General features: G+C 45.8%; 1 protein-coding gene across 4 annotated transcripts in view; it reads left to right on the forward strand.

Moving 5' to 3' along the window:
• RILPL1 (Rab interacting lysosomal protein like 1) overlaps positions 1–18,772 on the forward strand; it is a 46,560-nt gene that overhangs the window by 3,390 nt on the left and 24,398 nt on the right. For all 4 annotated transcript variants that reach the window (XM_001925355.7, XM_013982785.2, XM_005670586.3 and 1 more), the window contains exons 2-4: positions 6,797–6,947; positions 16,504–16,622; positions 17,827–18,048. In XM_001925355.7, coding sequence (XP_001925390.4) covers positions 6,797–6,947; positions 16,504–16,622; positions 17,827–18,048 — 492 coding nt within the window. The remainder of the gene's footprint in view (positions 1–6,796; positions 6,948–16,503; positions 16,623–17,826; positions 18,049–18,772) is intronic.

Here is an 18,772-nt window from a genome sequence, read left to right on the forward strand (position 1 = left end):
TTTTCCCCTTCACAACCACAGTCCCTGTTCTTTCGTATTCTTGGGATCAAGAAAGACTCATTGATTTTTTTTTTTTTCCTGCAGCCTCAAAGGCTCTTCAAGGTGTTATTTCTACAAAAGTCTTGGCATATCCTTGTTCTTATCTGTCTGTCTATTCATTCCTCCCTCCTCCTCTCCCCTGCCCTGCTTCCCTCCCTCCTTCCATCCATTCCTTCCTTTTTTCCTTCCTTCTTCTCTTTCAACAATTATAGCTCCAGTAAAGCATGCACCCTCTCTTCCACCAACTCCTCCTCCCAAAAGACCCTCAGAATCAGTTCCGTTCATCACTCAGTCCCAGGCCATAGTCTTATGTTCTACCTGGTTACTCACTCTGCAACCCCGTTGATGGAACCACAGCTTGCAGTGCCCTCCTAGGTGACACGGGTGATGTAGAGGAAAGGAAAACCAGGTCCTCATCTCAGGCAGTGGGTAGGTAATAGGGAAGACAGGAAACACACACAAATAGACTTTCAAGGAGTTCCCATCATGGCGTAGATGTTAACGAATCCGACTAGGAACCATGAGGTTTCGGGTTCAATCCCTGGCCTTGCCCAGTGGGTTAAGGATCCGGCGTTGCCGTGAGCTGTGGTGTAGGTTGCAGACGCGGCTCGGATCCCACGTTGCTATGGCTCTGGCTTAGGCCAGTAGCTACAGCTCCGATTAGACCCATAGCCTAGGAACTTCCATATGCTGCAGGAGCAGCCCTAGAAAAGGCAAAAAGACCAAAAAAAAAAAAAAAAATAGACTTTTGAAAGCTGTGCATATACAGTTGCATCTAAATGTAAACAGCATTGTTCATTTATAATTCAACAGAATTTATTGAGTACCTACTATGTGCCAGGCACTGTTCTGAGAGACAGTGGTGACCACAACAGAAGAGGTCTTAGACCTCAAGGATCTGACTTTTTAGCACAGTGCTGTTCCATAGAAATATAACGTGGTGTGTCATTTTAACATAAAGACACCAGGAGTTCCCATTGTGGCCCAGCTGGTTAAGCATCTGGTGTTGTCTCTGGGGCAACTCAGATTTGATCCCTGGCCCGGGGAACTTCCATATGCCACAGGCACTGCTGAAAAAGGAGGGGGGAGAAGACACCAATGAGGTTAATTTTAATAACATATCCTCGGGTTGTTTTTTCGGGGGGGCCATGCCCACACAGTGTGGAAGTTCTCAGACCAGGGATCAAACCCATGCCACAGCAGCAACCAAGCCACTGCAGTGACAATGCCAGATCCTTAACCCACTGAGCCACATGGGAACGCCTTAATATCATATCTTGTCAAACCCAGACTTTCCAAAATATTATTTCAACATGTAATCAGTGTAAAAGATTATGTTTTATAGTAATATAATTGACATGTAATAACATTGTATTAGTTTTAAGTTTACAACATTATGATTTGATATATACATGTTGCAAAATGATTCCCATAATGTTTAGTTAACAACCATCACTACACATAGTTACAAAATTTTTTTTGAGATATTTTGTATTCTTTTTTACCCTACTATGTCTTTGAAATTCAGTGTGTTTAACCCTTATGATATGTTTTAATTTGGACCAGCAGCATTTTGAGTGCTCAGCAGATACGTGTAACTAGTGGCTACTCTAATAGAATGGTGTGGAGTTCCCTCTGTGGCACAGTGGGTTAAGAAACTGACTGTAGTGGCTCAGGATGCTGCAGAGGCGAGAGTTTGATCCCTGGCCCAATGCAGTGGGTTAAAGAATCTGGCATTGCCATAGCTGTGGTGCAGGTCACAGCTGTGGCTCAGATTCAGTCCCTGACCTGGAGCTTTCATATACTGCAGATACAGCCATAAAAAAAAAAAACAATGGTGCAATTCCAGTGTGAGGAGATAATTTTTTTTTTAATTTAAAAAATTTCAGTTTATGTTAAGAGCCATGAAGAAGATAAGAGAAATATAAAAAAGACTGGTCAAGGTTGAGGTCTTGTAGATGGGGGAGTCAGGAAGGCTTCCCTGAGGGGATGACAACTGAGCTGCAATCTGAAGGGTAGATGCCAACCATAGATCTGGGGGAGGGTTATTCTGGGCAGGAGGCACAGCAAGTGCAAAGGCCCTGAGGTAGGAGTGAGCTTGGTGTATTCAAGGAACACAAAGAAGGCTGGTAATAATAAGAGCAGAGCAAGTGAGGAAGACGGGTGGGAGATGAGGTTAGGGAGGTACAAGGATCTGATTGTGCTAGGCCTCATGGGCCAGCATAAGGAATTAGCAGACAGTGTTGAAAAGACTAAGGAGGGAGTTCCTGTCGTGGCTCAGTGGTTAATGAATCTGACTAGGAACGATGAGGTTGCGGGTTCAATCCCTGGCCTTGCTCAGTGGGTTAAGGATCCGGCGTTGCGTGAGCTGTGGTGTAGGTTGCAGACATAGCTCGGATCCCGTGTTGCTGTGGCTGTGGTGTAGGCCAGCAGTTGCAGTTCTGATCTAACATATAGCCTGGGAACTTCCCTGTGCTGAGGGTGTGGCCTTAAAAAGACCAAAAAAAAAAAAAAAGGAAAAGAAAAGAATTCTCCATGGTCAGCTTAGAGGCAAGAAGCGGCTTCCTCCGCATCAATTTTAGTTCATTGTGAGAAGAAGAAAAAAAAAGACCTGAGGGTTAAATTCTGTGTTCATGTCCTATTGCTGCCAAAACGAATTACTACACACTTACTGGCTCAAAATAACATAAATTTATTATCATACTGAATAATAAGATATTATGAGTAATATTGATATGGATAATACCAGATTGAATTCTGGAGGTCAAAAGTCAAAAATGAGTCTTCCTGCGTTAAAATCAAAGTGTCAGGAAACTCATTCCTTCTGGCGCCTTTAGGGGAGAATCCATCTCCTAGCCTTTCCAGCTTCTGGGGGCCCCCTGCATCCCTGGTTTTGTGGCCCTTTCTTTCCTTTTCAAAGTCAGCAGCACAGCATCTTCACATCTCTAACTCTGACCCCTGCTTCTGTCACCACATCATCTCTGATTCTGACCCTTCTTGCCTCCCTCTTTCATTTTTAAGGACGCTTGTGATTACATTGGGTCCACCCGGATAACCCAGGGGCATCTCCCCATTTCAGGGTCCTGACCGAATCACATCTTCAAAGTTTCTTTTGCTGTGTAAAGTCACATATTCTCAGATTCCAGGGATTAGGATGTGGACATCTTTGGGGGCCATGGTTCTGCCTACCCCAGCCAGTTACACATTTTTTTTTTCAGTTGAAGTACAGTTGATTTACAATGTTTCAGGTGCACAGCAGAGTGATTCAGTTGTATATGTGTTTTATATATATGTATATACATGTACACATGGTTTTATATATATATATATATGTATATATATGCACACACGTGTATATACTTTTTTAGATTCTTTTCCATTATTGGTTATTATAAGATGTTGAATATAGTTTCTTGTGCTATACAGTAGGTCCTTGTTTTCCTGTTTTATATATGGTAGTGTATACCTGTTAATCCAAAATTCTCTAGCCCTCCCCACTAATTTCCCCTTTAGTAATCCTAAGTGTGTTTTTATGTCTGTGAATCTATTTCTGTTTTGTAAATAGTCCATTTGTATGTTTTTTCTTTAGTTTCCTCCTATAAGTGATACCAGATTATATCTGACTTACTTCACTTAGTAGGATCATCTCTAGGTCCATCCACATTGCTGCAAATGGCATTATTTCATTCTTTTTTATGGCTGAGTCATATTCCATTGTGTCCAGCCAGTTGCCTTTGACTGATTGCACTGGGGCCCTCTTTGTGCTCAGCCTGTGTTAGGTGGGAGCAGAGAGGACCGGGGCAGGGAGAGCCTAACTCTGCTTCCAGCCCACACCTGCATGTGGGAAGGTCCCATGCCCGCTCCATCATTCCACCAACACTTCCACCCTCTGGCCCCACCCTTCAGCTCCCCTGGTGACCTTGAACCAGTTGTGCAAATACTTAGTTATTACCTCTCATTTCCCCGGTGCCTCAGGCTTCCTGACAAAGGAGATGGGATTTAGGAACTTATTTAAAAGAGGAACGGAGGCGATGCTGGACATCCGGCCACCTGGACCGGCTTGTGATGGGCTGTAGGAGGACCAGAAATTAGCAGACATCTCTTTAGTACTTTCTGGGTACTGGGCACTATCCCAGGCCTTTATATATATTAGCCATTTAATCCTTGTGACAACCCTCAGGCATAGATATACACTGTTTTCCTCATTTCCAAGGCACCCAAAGGTTGAATAACTTGTCCAAGATCAGCTAGTAAGTGTCAGAAACAAAATTCAAACTCAGGTCAACAGGCCCCAGTATCCGTGCTTTAAACCAACATTTTATCCAGGCAACAGTAATAAAGCTTTGTTTAATTTATGGTTTTGCAAAATACCTTTTTTCTGTAACAGCTTTATTGAATATAATTCACATACCATACAATTCACCCGTTCAAAGCATGCAATTCAGTGCCTTTTAGTTTATTCAAAGAGTTGTGCAAACAATACTGCAATTTTAGAATGTTTTCATTACACCAAAAAAGAAAACCCAGACCCATTAACAGTCACTTCTCATTCCCCCTGACCCTTCTGCCCCTGGATAGCTGCCCATCTTCTTTCTGTATCTATGGATTGACGTAGTGTGGACATTTCCCATAAGTGGAGTCATGCATTGCGTGACCTTTTTTGACTGGCTGCTTTCATTCTGCATCCTCTTTTCAGGGTTCATCCACATTGTAGCCTGTGTCAGGGCTTCATTCCTTATTGACTGAATAATATTCCGTTGTGGAGATACACTACATTTTATTTACCTGTCCAACAGTTGATGGACATTTGGGTTGTTGCTTTTATGACTCATGCTGCTGTGAATGAATATTCATGTACATGTTTTTACATGGGGACATGTTTTCATTTCTTTTGGGCAGAGGGACCCTGCCAATGGAATTCATAGGTCATATGGTAACTATGTGTCACTTACTGAGGAACCGCCACCAGACTGTTTTCCACAGCAGCTGCACCATTTTACATCCCTAGCAGCCATGCTGGAGGGTTCCACTTTCTTTTTTTCTTTTCTTTTTTTTTTTTTTTTTTTTGAGGGCCACACCTGCGGCATATGGAAGTTCCCAGACTAGGGGTCGAATCGGAGCTGCAGCTGCCAACCTATGCCACAGCCACAGCAACTCAGGATCCAAGCCACATGTTCATGGCAATGCCGGATCCTTAACCCACTGAGCGAGGCCAGGGATTCTTCATATTCTTGCCAACACTGGTTATCTGTTTCTCTGATTATAGCTATCCACAAAATAATTTTATGGTTTTTTTTTTTTTTTTTTTTTTTTTTTTTGTCTTTTGTCTTTTTGTCTTTTGTTGTTGTTGTTGCTATTTCTTGGGCCGCTCCCGCGGCATATGGAGGTTCCCAGGCTAGGGGTCCAATCGGAGCTGTAGCCACCGGCCTACCCCAGAGCCACAGCAACGCGGGATCCGAGCCGCGTCTGCAACCTACACCACAGCTCACGGCAACGCCAGATCCTTAACCCACTGAGCAAGGGCAGGGACCGAACCCGCAACCTCATGGTTCCTAGTCGGATTTGTTAACCACTGCGCCACGACGGGAACTCCCACAAAATAATTTTAATAGGCATGTCGTTTATCCTCACATTCAACTCTGTGAGCCTTTTTTTCCCCCCTGAAATACAACTAACACACAATATTATATTAGTCTTGGGTGTGATTTGATGTTTGCATACCTTATGAAATGATCACCATGGTAAGTTTAGCAACCATCTCTCCCCATACAAAGTTATTACAGTATTATTGACCATATTCCTTATGCTGTGTTACATCCCCGTGGCTTATTTCTTTTGCGGTTGTAGGTTTGTACCTCTTAATCCCCTTCACCTGTTTCACTCCCCTCCCAGCCCTTCCCCTCTGGCAACCACCTGTATCTATGAGTCTGTTTTCATTTTGTTTTGTTTATTGGTTTGTTTTGTTTTTCAGATTCCATGAATAAGTGAATATGGTATTTGTTTTTCTCCTGTCTGACTTATTTCACTTAGCATCATACCCTCCGGGTCCATCCATGCTGTCGCAAGTGGCAAGATTTCATTCTTTTCTTATGACCGAGTAATATTCCATTGTGTACATATGCACCACATTTTCTTTATCCCTTCGTCTATTGATGGACATTTAAGGTTGCTTCCGAATCTTGGCTGTTGTAGATAATGCCGCTGTGAACATAGGGTGCATGGATCTTTTTAAATTAGTGTTTTTGTTTTCTTCACTGTGAGTCTTTCTATTATGAATTCCCAGCCAAGAGAAGCTGGGGCTCAGAGTTCTACAGTTAGTTGCTCAAGGCCACTTGAAGAGATGCCTGTTTCACATATACAGGGAGCTTCATTCAGGGCTGGGTGGCCTCCCTGGGGCCTTTGCAGCCTCCTCCTCCCTCAGAGAGAGGTTTGTCCTGATGGCGGGTCTACCTGAAGGTCACGGATGTGACCTCCCCAGAGTGGTTGGGCATGTTTGAGTCCCTGTAGACTAGGGCTGCCCCTGCACTCTCTCTCCTTTTTACATGGTTAAAAGGTACAGTTCCAGGGTAGTGGTTATCTTGGGGGCAGTTCTAACCTAGCTAGGTCCTCATAAATGCTGCCACGCAGGATGCCTGGTTGTCACAGGGAAGGAAACAACCTAAAGCCCAGGCCACCCGGAGCTGCTCCCGAGGGTCAGGGGGGTGGGGCTGCTGCCCTGGGCACACCATGACCCCACGCTGGCCCCTTGCCCTGGCAGGAGCTGGAGCTGGTGGAGGATGTGTGGCGAGGGGAAGCTCAAGACCTCCTTTCCCAGATCGCCCAGCTGCAGGAGGAGAACAAACAGCTCATGACCAACCTCTCCCACAAGGACGTCAGCTTCTCTGAGGAGGAGTTTCAGAAGCATGAAGGTAAGAGGAGGGGCCAGCGGGAGGTGAGGGGCAGGCTCTTCCCACTGTCCTCACCGGCCTGGCCAGTGACAGGAATGAGCACGGAGCCTGAGGGATGGAGCAGTGGTTTCCAGTTTCCAAAGCCTCTGTCTTGTAGTGTCACATTGCTTTCTCACCATCACTCTGCCTGGAGAGAAATCCTTTAGCCCAGTTGACAGAAGGTGAAAGTGGGAGGTCCTTTTGACAAATTGTCGGAGATTCCTTGATTTTCCAGACTCTTTTCCAGGCACTGGGTATACACGTTGGACAAGACAAAGCCCTCCCTGCCCTGAGGGAGCGTATGTTCTAGTGCAGAGGAGATAGATGGTAAATATATGAACAAATAGATAGCACCATTCCAGATGCTGACCAGGGTTATGGAAGAACTAAAATGGGGCTCAGGAGTTCCCGTTGTGGCTCAGCGGCTTAAGAGCTGGATACAGTGTCCATGAGGATGCGAGTTCAATCCCTGGCCTCATTCAGTGGGTTAAGGCTCCAGCATTGCCACAAGCTGCAGTGTAGCTTGTGGATGCGGCTCAGATGTGGCTGTGCTGTGGCTGTGGCCAGCAGCTATAGCTCTGATTTGACCCCCTAGCCTGGGAACTTCCATATGCCACAGGTGCGGCCCTAAAAAGAATAAATACATACATAAATACATAAATAAATCAATAAAATGGGGGGCTATGACAGAGTGACTTGGTGGGGAGCTTCTTTAAATATGGTCATCAAGGAGGGCCTCCCTGATGAGGTGAAATTTGAGCCCTAATGAAGTCATGTAAATATCTTGGGGAAAAGCAAGTGCCAAGGCCCTGAGGCATGGTTGTTTATGGAAAACAAACACTGTTTACAGAGATCAGTGTCACAAAGGATGATTGAAGCCAAGGGTAGTTAAAGGAGAGGTCAGAGGGGTCAGATCACCTAGTGCCTTAGAGGCCAGGGTTTGGACTTTATTCTAAGTGTGCTGGGAAGAAATCTGAGCTGTTTGTCTTGGGCACATGTTTAACAATGAGCAAATCCTTGAGTTCTTTTGTGGTGCAGTGAGTTAAGGAACTGGCATTGTCACTGCAGTGGCTTGGGTCACTGCTGTGGTGCAGGTTCAGTCCCCTGGCCTGAGAACTTCCATATGCTGCAGGCTCAGCCAAAAAAAAAAAAAAAAAAAAAAAATCTCAAAAAGCCCCAATGAGCAACCCAGGATGGCCACCCAGATCTGAATGTACTGGAGCCCCTCAGCAGTCTTTCATCCTACCAACAGTTTTCTACAACCTTTGTTCCAGGCCTTCTGCTGGTGCTAGAGAGGCAAAGACAGACAGAGGGGTTTGTTCTGAGCCCCTGTACGCTCCCAGCAGCATCCTTCCCATTCAGAGGCTGCCTCTGATCCCAAGGAATCTCAGATCATCTCTTTAGTCTGGGTAAACTCCTTGGGTTCCTACCTAAGCCCCCTCCTCATGTTTGTTGGGAAGGGGATGGACTTTATTTATTTGTTTATTTATTTAGGGCCACACCTGCGCCATATGGAGGTCTCCAGACTAGGGCCTAGTCAGAGCTACAGCTGCTGGCCTACGCCACAGCCACAGCAACGCAGGATCTGAGCTGCGTCAGTGACCTATACCACAGCTCATGGCAACACCAGATCCTTAACCCACTGCGCGAGGCCAGGGATCGAACCCAAAACCTCATGGTTCCTAGTTGGATTCCTTTCCACTGTGCCACGATAGAAATTCCAAGGGGATGGACTTTGTGGGGTTCTGAAGTTCAGAACTTTTGGTTACAACTCTCTGAAAATATAGCACACTTTCTAAGGACTGTAAGGACCAAGAAAAAAAGAAATGTTTGATCCAGGTGCTGGCATTCTCTTTTCCTTGGGTTTCCTTTTTTGAGATGTGAGTAAAGCAGTGAAAGTAAGTCTTAGTGGTGATAAGCATTGGCTCGAGAACCAGGCTGCCCAGGTGTGAATCCTAACCTGATACCTGCTGAGTGACCTTGATCAAATTATTTGATCTTCCTTTGCGTAAATGCCCCATCCAAAAATGAGGGAAATAACCATATCTCTCTCATAAGGTTATTGTGAGGATTCAGTGAATTAATACGTATAAACTGCATAGGATAGTACCTGTGCCTACACTTAGCAAGTGTGAACTGTTGTTACTATATGAATGATTGTTCTCTAGTCCAATCTCCTTTTTGGATAGAGGAAGAAAACAAGCTGAGAGAGTGCATTCTTCCTTTTCATGACCTAGTAATATTCCATTGTATGTTTGGACCACATTTTGTTACTCTGTTCATCCATTGATAGACGTTGGGTCCTTTCCAACTTTTGGCTACTGAGAATGGTGCCACTGTGAACATTCTGGTACGTGTTTTTGTGTGGACATATGTTTTCAGTACTTTGAGGTATATGCTTAGGAGTGAATGGCTGGGTCATGTGGTAACTGTTGAACTTACTGAGGTACCCAAAGTCATCTTTTTGTCAGTGTTAGTTCTAAAGGAACGTTAGAGGCGTCTGGGGTGACCTGGGAAGTCCCCTGACTCCACAGTGATGCTCTGGAGGCCTCAGGGCCCCCAGGCCTGGTCCTGAACACCCTGAGCTACTTCATTGGTGCCCTGTTGCATCTGTGTGCACGAAGCACCCTCCGTGTGGGAGAGCTTTGCCTCGGCTCCCTGCATCCCTGCCGGGCTCATCATGCAACAGCCCACACGGGTGCCATTTGAAATTCACTTAATTGGCATCTCGCGTGGGTCCAGCTCCCATGGGGTGAGCTCAGGAAGGCTCGGGAGTTCTGCTCAGTGGCAGCCCCCACCCACAGGGAAAAACTGGGCAGATGCCAGGCATGCCTTTCACGGTTATTTTTATTTTGCATGGGAAACCATGGGAACACAACGAGGACAAAAGTATTCCTTCCACCTGTAGAGAATCAGACGTTGGGTGGTGGGGCAGCCCATGAAGTTCGGCTGTGTGTCTGGCACCGCTTTGAGCTGTGGGGTGAGGCCTGGGGGCAAACTGAGGATTTGGGGTGCTGCTGTCTGTGCAGTGTAAGGAAGGAGTCAGTGGGATGGGGTGTCGGCTTAGGAGAGCTGGTCCTGCCTAGAACAGTCCTGCTTTGTCAGCGGTTAATGCTGGGCACTGCGCTCAGAGCATCCTGCCAGGCTGCTATCTCCCACTCCCTGCAAGTCTCCAGGTTAGAAAGCCCTTTCCTGCCTCTTCTATGTGGAAATCATCTTGTCAGCACTTGGAAACTACTAGTTTGCACATATGGAGATGCATTACAGATATCGAAGCTATGGGGCTGGGGGGCTGGGGATGCAAAGGTGCATCAGGAGTCAGGAAAAAACTCTTAGACTCTGGACAAACAACTCTGACATCAGGAGAGGATGAAAACTGAGCACATAGCCATTTTCCTCTTTTCTTTTTACTTTTTCTTTCTTTTTTTTTTTTTTTTTTTTTAAAGGGCCATGGGTGCAGCATATAGAAGTTCCCAGGCTAGGAGTTCCCATCGTGGCTCAGTGGTTAACGAGTCTGACTAGGAACCATGAGGTTGCGGGTTCAGTCCCTGGCCCTGCTCAGTGGATTAAGGATCCGGCGTTGCCGTGAGCTGTGGTGTAGGTTGCAGACACGGCTCGGATCCCTTGTTGCTGTGGCTCTGGTGTAGGCCAGTGGCTACAGCTCCCATTCGACCCCTAGCCTGGGAACGTCCACATGCCGCGGGAGTGGCCCTAGAAAAGGCAAAAAAAGACAAAAAAAAAAGTTCCCAGGCTAGAGGTCAAATCAGAGCTATCGCTGCTGGCCTACCCCACAGCCATGTCAACGCAGGATTCAAGCCGCATCTGCAACCTAGACCACAGCTCATGGCAACGCTGGATCCTTAACTCACTGATCGAGGCCAGGGATCAAACCCTCATCCTCATGGATAATAGTCGGGTTCATTTCAAAGTGACCTAGTTACACATATATTTATATATACATTCTTTTTCTCATATTATCTTTCATCATGTTGCTATACAGTAGGACATAGTCATTTTCTGAAGGGCAGCTGAGAACAGCACTGTCTGAAAAAAAAAAAAAACTAAGGCAATAATCTGGTTTCTCTTCTCTCTCTCTTTTTTTTTTTTTTCTTGTCTTTTTAGGGCCACACCCTTGGCATATGGAGGTTCCCAGGCTAGGGGTTGAATTGGAGCTACAGCTGCTGGCCTACACCACAGCCACAGCAACACCAGATCCTTAACCCACAGAGCGAGATCAGGGATCGAGCCTGAGTCCTTGTAGATGCTAGTCAGATTCGTTTCCTCTGAGCCACAACGGGAACTCCTCTGGTTTCTCTTCTTTTTTTTTTCCTATGCCACAACCACAGCATATGGAGGTTCTCAGACTAGAGGTCTAATAAGAGTTTGGCTGCTGGCCTACACCACAGCCACAGCAATGTGGGATCTGAGCCGCCTCTGCGACCTACACCATAGCTCATGGCAACACCGGATCCTTAACCCACTGAGGGAGGCCAGGGATAGAACCCGAAACCTCATGGTTCCTAGTCAGATTCATTAACTGCTGAGCCGCGAAAGGAACTCCTGATTTCTCTTCTGATCGTATAAATCTTTCACTTTTTACCAAAAAATGTAAGGCATATGTGATGGTTTTTCTAGTTGTGGTATTAAAGAAAGTAAAAAGGACAAGTGAAAGTAATTTGAATAATTTTTTTGGCCATGCCCATAGCGTGTGGAAGTTCCCAGACTGGGGAGCAAACCCACACCACAGCAGTGACCTGAGCCACAGCAGTGACAATGCTGGATCCTTAATCCATGTGTTACCAGGGAACTCCCAATAATTTCAATAATATTTTTATTTAACCCAGTAGATCCAAGTTGTCATCCTTTTAACATGTAATCAACTAAAAAATTATTGGTATGGAGTTCCAGTATGGATAATGGGAACTCAATTCCTGGTGCAGGAACCTCCACATGTCTCGGGATGGCCAAATACATAAATAAATAAAATTTTGAAATATTTTTTATTTGAAAAATAAAAAGTAATCAGTAGAGTATTTTGCATTTTTTTCATATTGTCTTTGAAACTTAATGGTTATTCATTTATGTACTATATAATATGTATATATGTTTCATTGTGCTAAAATGCACAAAAAATTTGCCATCTTAACCATTTCTAAGCATACAGCTCAGCAGTATTGAGTACATTCACATTGTTGTACAGCCAGTCTCTGAAACTCTTTTCATTTTGCAGATTCAAAACTCTATCCCCATTAAACAAAAACCCCTCACTCCTCTTCCTCTAGTTCTTGGCAACTGGCTTTTTACTTTCTGTCTCTATAATGTTGATTGCTCTGGGTACCTCACATAAGTGGAATCATACAATATTTGTCTTTCTGTGACTGGTTTATTTCACTCAGCATAATGTCCTTGAGTTTGACCCATGTTGTAGTTGTGTCAGAATTGCCTTCCTGGAGTTCTTGTTGTGGCTCAGCCTTAAGGAAGGACCTGGCATTGTCTCTGTGACAATGCAGGTTTGATCCCTGGCCTCACTTAGTGGGTTAAGGATCCAGTGTTGCCAAAAGCTGCAGTGTAGGTTGCAGATGCGGCTGAGATCCATTGTTGTTGTGGTGTAGGCCTGCAGCTGCAGCTCTGATTTGGCCCCTAGCCTGGGAACTTCCACACGCTGCAGTTGCAGCCCTAAAAAGAAAAAAAAAAAAAATTGCCTTCCTTTTTCGGGCAGAATACTACTCCATAGTATAGATAGACCACATTTTGTTGATCCATCCATCCATCTCTGGATGGCTGGTGTGTATTTTACATTTACAGCATGTGTTCATTTGGACATGTCCTGTGTCAGGTGCTCCTTTGCCACTAGTGACTGCTACATTGGATACACACAGCTAGAGTGTGTTCTCAGGGGCTGCTGGGTAGAGTGGTCCTTTGTTAGGAGAATGGGCTATGGAGTGGGGTGGCCCTGAGTTCACAACCCAGCCCCACCCTTACCACTGGGTCACCTTGGGAATGTACTTCTGTTCCCATCCTCAGGATCCTCACCTGTAAGATGAGTATGGCAATCCTGACTCCCAGGACTGTTGAGAAAAAGTCTGTACAGCATCAAACACAGAACTGTCCAAGAGAACACAGCCCTGAGGGCAATTATATCAATTTTGTCCTACCAGTTGAACCTCATGTGGGAACCAGGAGTGGCTGGTATGAATTTCACCTCAATACAAATCGTCCACAAAAAATAATAATAATAACAAACAAATAAATAAATTTTTAAAAATTTAGGGAGTTTCCGTCATGTCTCAGCAGTAATGAACCCGACTAGTATCCACGAGGATGAAGGTTCAATCCCTGGCCTCGCTCAGTGGGTCAGGGATCCAGTGTTGCCCTGAGATGTTGTGTAGGTTGCAGACACAGCTCAGATCCCACGTTGTTGTGGCTGTGGTGTAGGTTGGCAGATGCAGCTCCCATTCAACCCCTAACCTGGGAACTTCCACATGCTGTGGGTGCAGCCCTAAAAAAGAAAAAGAAAAAATTAAAATTAAAAAAAAATTTTTTTAAAGAAGTTCCTAGAGTTCCCATCATGGCTCAGTGGTTAGAGAACCTGACTAGGAACCATGAGGTTGCAGGTTTGATCCCTGGTCTTGCTCAGTGGATTAGGGATCTGGCGTTGCCATGAGCTATGGTGTAGGTTGCAGACACAGCTCGGATCCTATGTTGCTGTGGCTGTGGCGTAGGCCAGCGGCTACAGCTCCGTTTTGACCCATAGCCTGGGAACCTCCATATGTCGAGGGAGTGGCCCTATAAAAGGCAAAAATACCAAAAAAAAAAGTTTTTAATTAAATAAATAAATAAAAAGGAGTTCCTGCTGTGGTACAGTGGGATCGGCTGTATCTCTGCAGCACCTGTGCAGCACCAGGATGCACATTTGATTCCCAGAGCTGGCACAGTGGATTAAAGGATCCGGCGTTGCCAAAGCTGCGGTGTGGATTGAAGTTGAGAGTCAGATCTGATCCCTGGCCCTGGGAACTTAGTATGTCCAAAAAAGAAGAAAACAAACCATCTGTGTACCTTCTCTGAGACTTTCTCCATATGCTTGTGTATTAGTTTTCTGGGGCTGCTGTAACAAATGACCACAAACTGGGAGGCTGAAAACAGCAGAAATGTATTCTCTCACAGATCTGGAGGCCTGGGGTCCACAATCAGTGTGTCAGCAAGACTGTGCTCCTCCAGAGGCTCTAGAGGAAAAGCCTTCCTGTCTCTTCTGTGTCTAGTGGTGGCCAACAATTTTTGTCTTGTGGCTGCATCATTCCATTTTCACATGACCTCCTGTGTGTGTCTCTTTGCCTGAATCTCCCTTTCTTTTCTCTTAGGAAAACCCGGTCATTAGATTTAGTGCCCAACCTCGTTCAGCATGACCTCCTCTTGACTAATTATATATGCCAGGACTTATTTTCAAGAAAGGTCACATTCTGAGGTTCCAGGTGGATGTGAAGTTTGAAGGGACATTATTCTCTCCAGTATGCTTGCTGAGAACATAAGGAGCTTGGGCTGTGAGACTTTGAGAGGCAGTAGTGTGGTTGCAAGAATGTGGACTTTGGAGTCAGAGACCTGAGTTTGAATCTTGAAAGTGCCACTAACTAGCTACTAACTAGCTGTGTAACCTTGTGTATGGTGCTGAACATCTGTGTTTCTTCGGCTGTACATGGGAACAACAGAGGTCCTACTTTGTAAAGTACTCTGAGGATAAAATGAGTTAAGTACTGGGAATTCCCTGGCAGCTCAGTGGGCTATGGATCCAGCATTGCTACTGCTGAGGTGTGGGTTCCATCCCTGGTGTGGGAACTTCTGCGTATCTGGGTGTGGCCAAATAAATAAAGTATACAAATCAGTAATATTTAGTGCATCATCTCTATTGAGTTCTTTTTTTTTTTTTTTCTTTTTCAGGCTGCACCTGCACCCTATGAAAGTTCCCAGGCTAGGGGGTCGAATTGGAGCTGTAGCTGCCAGCCTAAGCCACAGCCACAACCATGCCAGATCCTTAACCCACTGAGCAAGGCCAGGGATCGAACCCGCAACCTCATGGTTCCTAGTTGGATTTGTTAACCACTGAGCCACGGTGGGAACTCCTCCCTCTGTTTAGTTCTGAAACATTTTTACCACCCCCAAAGGAGACCCCTCATCCAGTAGTAATCAATCTACAAACCTCCCTCCTTCCAGCTTTATGCAACTACTAATCTGCTTTCTGTCTCAATAGAGTTACCTATTCCAGACATTTCATATAAATGGAATCAGACTATGTAGCCTTCTGAGACTAACTTCTTTCACTCAGCATCATGTTTTCAAGGTTCATCACATTGTAGCGTGTCTCAGAACTTCATTATTTTTTATGGCTGAATAAAATTCCCTCATATGGACAGACAACATTTTTTAAAACCATTCATCTGTTGATGTACATTTGGGCTGCTTCCACCTTTTGGCTGTTGTGAATAGTGCTGCTATCACTTTGTCACTTGCCTTTTTCTTTAACCAGCTATATAGTGTCCCATTGTGTGGAAAGTACTTGTTTGTCCATTTCCTTGCTAGAGTATTTGGCAGGGGAGAGGTCTATGCCTGTGGCATGTAGAAGTTCCTGGGCCAGGTTTTGAACCCACACCACAGCAGTGACCAGAGCCACAGCAGTGACAATGCTGGATCCTTAACCTCTGTGCCATAAGGGAACTCCACTCCTGGGTGTGTAGATCATTACCAGTTTTCACTACTGCGCACTCAACTCCTGGGACTGATCTTGGACTTGGCTTTTCTGTGCACTTGCCTGAATATCTTTCTAATCTTGATCCCAGGATCCTGAATTTTCTGGATGACTAAATAATTGCTAAGAAATCTTCCAGCTTTTCCTTATGTCTGTGATTCTATTAAAAACACTTAACCTTTTGATTTTTCAAAGCACTTTTGTAACCACTCTTGGAGCAGGGAGAGCTAGTATTTCTTATAGACAAAATGACAGCTAACACTTAGAGACTCTTACTCTGTGCCTATTGTGAGTACTTCCTATAGATTAACATGTGCAACCTCACAAGAGCCACCCCAGATGGGGCCTCTGCATGATCCCCATTTGCAAGTAAGAAAACAAGTGTGAGGTCATCTCCATTGTGTGTATGGACCACATCTTCTTTATCCATTCCTCTGCTGATGGACATTTAGGTTGCTTCCATGTCTTGGCTATTGTATATAGCACTGCAGTGAACATTGGGGTACGTGTATCTTTTTGAATCATGGTTTTCTCCAGATAGATGCCCAAGAATGGGACTGTGGAATCATACGGTAATTTTATTTTTAGTTTTTTGAGGACTCGCCATACTGTCTTCCATAGTGGTTGCACCAATTTACATTCCCAGCGACAGTGTAAGAGAGTTCCCTTTTCTCTACACCTCAGCATTTATTGTTTGTAGACTTTTTGATGATGGCTATTCTGGCTGGTGAAAGGTGTGCCAAACAGTTTAAATAAGAGAGGGAGGTAAACTCACCTGCTGGTCCCACTCATCCCACCCAGGCATGTCAGAACGGGAACGGCAGGTGATGAAGAAGCTGAAGGAGGTGGTAGACAAACAGCGGGACGAGATCCGTGCCAAGGACCGGGAGCTCGGGCTGAAGAATGAGGATGTCGAGGCTGTAAGTGATGAGCCCCGCCCCCACGCCCACCCTCCCTGCCAGCAGCTGCCAGCAGGTACCAGCAAGAGACTGGACCCTCCCCTCAGGATGCTCCCCTTTTCAGAGTTCCTGTTGTGGGTCAGCAGGTTAAGAACCCAACATAGTGTGCGTGAGAATTCGGGTTCGATCCCTTGCCTCGCTCAGTGTGTTAAGGATCCCTTGTTGCCCCCAAGCGGCATGGGTGGCAGATGCAGCTCTGGTCCGGTGTTCCCATGGCTGTGGCCCACTGTCAGCTGCAGCTCCAATTCAACCCCTAGCCTGGGAACTTCCATATGCCACAGGTGTGGCCATAAAAAGGAAAAAAAAGAAAGTTTCCCTCTCTCTCCCTCAGTCTCGCTACATGGGCTCCGTGGGGTGGAGCCAGCAGGTGAGTTTACCTCTCTCTCTTATTTAAACTGTTTGGGCTCTGTGTGTGTGTGGCTTTATGGGCCCAGCCCTAAAACAGTAGCTGTGGGGAGGACCCTTCACTGGAGGAGTAGGAGGGAATATGGCACTGCCCAGTGACCTCTTTCCACATGCTTAGGAGGTCCCCAGGGCCCGGTCAGCCTTTGTTCTAACCCTGAGACTTCTCCATCCCACCTCCTTCATGCCACAGCATGATCCAGGCTGCTTCAGGAATCTATAAGATGTCTCCACCTAAATTAGAAAAAGATGTTCCTTTCTCAAGGCATGTTACTTCCATCTGTAAGGAAATTGTTGTAATATACTAACAAGACACTTAGCTTGCATCTCTCATAAAATTATCATAGTAAATACACAAATTGTCCATCTATGGCATCAACAGTATTATAAGAATCTGAACACATTTCTCATTTTTTTGTGTGCCTTTTTGTCTTTTTAGGGCCGCACCCTCAGCATATGGAGCTTCCCAGGCTAGGGGTCCAATCGGAGCTGTAGCCGCCGGCCTACACCACAGCCACAGCAACGCCAGATTTGAGCCGTGTCTGCGACCTACATCACAGCTCACAGCAACGCCTGATCCTTAACCCACTGAGGGAGGCCAGAGATCGAACCCACAACCTCGTGGTAGAATCTGAACACATTTCAAAGGAATCAAGACATGTAAAGTATGAATGGCACGCCTGTAGATGGTTTGCCCTTGTGCAGTGCACAACATGAGCTACTGTATGTTGCAGCCCCAGACCTGGCCTTCCTCTCTCTACAGCTGCAGCAGCAGCAGACCCGGCTGATGAAGATCAACCATGACCTCCGGCATCGTGTCACAGTGGTGGAGGCCCAGGGGAAAGCCCTGATTGAACAGAAGGTAGAATTAGAGGCAGATCTGCAAACCAAGGAGCAGGAGATGGGCAGCCTGCGGGCAGAGCTTGGGAAGCTGCGAGAGAGGCTGCAAGGCGAGCTCAGCCAGAATGGAGATGAGGAACCTGAGGTGAGTGGGAAGCCGGCTGCTGAGGCGGTGTGGAAGGGAAGGTCTGTAGTCTGGCTCGAGGTGGGCAGGGCTGCCTTGCTTTCCTCGCTACACTTGAGGGAACTAGGAGGCCCAGGGAGAGCCAGCTGCTGGCTAGAAGACACACAGTTGGGAGGAGGCAGCACTGGGTCTGGAACCCAGTACTCCCCGTGTTCTAGCCTATAGTATCAGGCTTGGTGCTGGTTACTGGGCACCTGCCATTCATTCATTTTTTAAAAATAATTGTTGACTGTGTTGCAGGCATGGGGGATAAAATGGAGACCTGGTTCCTGTCTAAACGGAGCTTAGAGCCAGCATGGGAGACAGACATTAGTCAGATAATCACATAATATATGCTATGACCCAGCAGTTCCACTTCTAGTCATATGCCCAAGGAAACTGAAAATGCACGTCCACATCAAAACCTGTATATACTGGAGCTCCTGCTGAGGCACAGCTGGTTAATGATCTGGCTTATCTATGTGGTGTTGCCAATATGATCCTCTGCCCAGCACAGTGGGTTAAGGATCCGGTGTTGCTGCAGCTGTGACTCCAGTTTGATTCCTAGCCTAGGAACTTCCATATGCTGTGGGTGCAGCCAAAAACCAAAGGGAAGAAAAGCACCTGTACACAGATGTTCATAACCAACTATCCCCGATAGCCAATAGGTAGAAACAACCTACATGTCCATCACGTGAATGTGTAA

Source organism: Sus scrofa, chromosome 14 (genome assembly GCF_000003025.6).
Source record: "Sus scrofa isolate TJ Tabasco breed Duroc chromosome 14, Sscrofa11.1, whole genome shotgun sequence".
NCBI lineage: Eukaryota > Metazoa > Chordata > Mammalia > Artiodactyla > Suidae > Sus > Sus scrofa.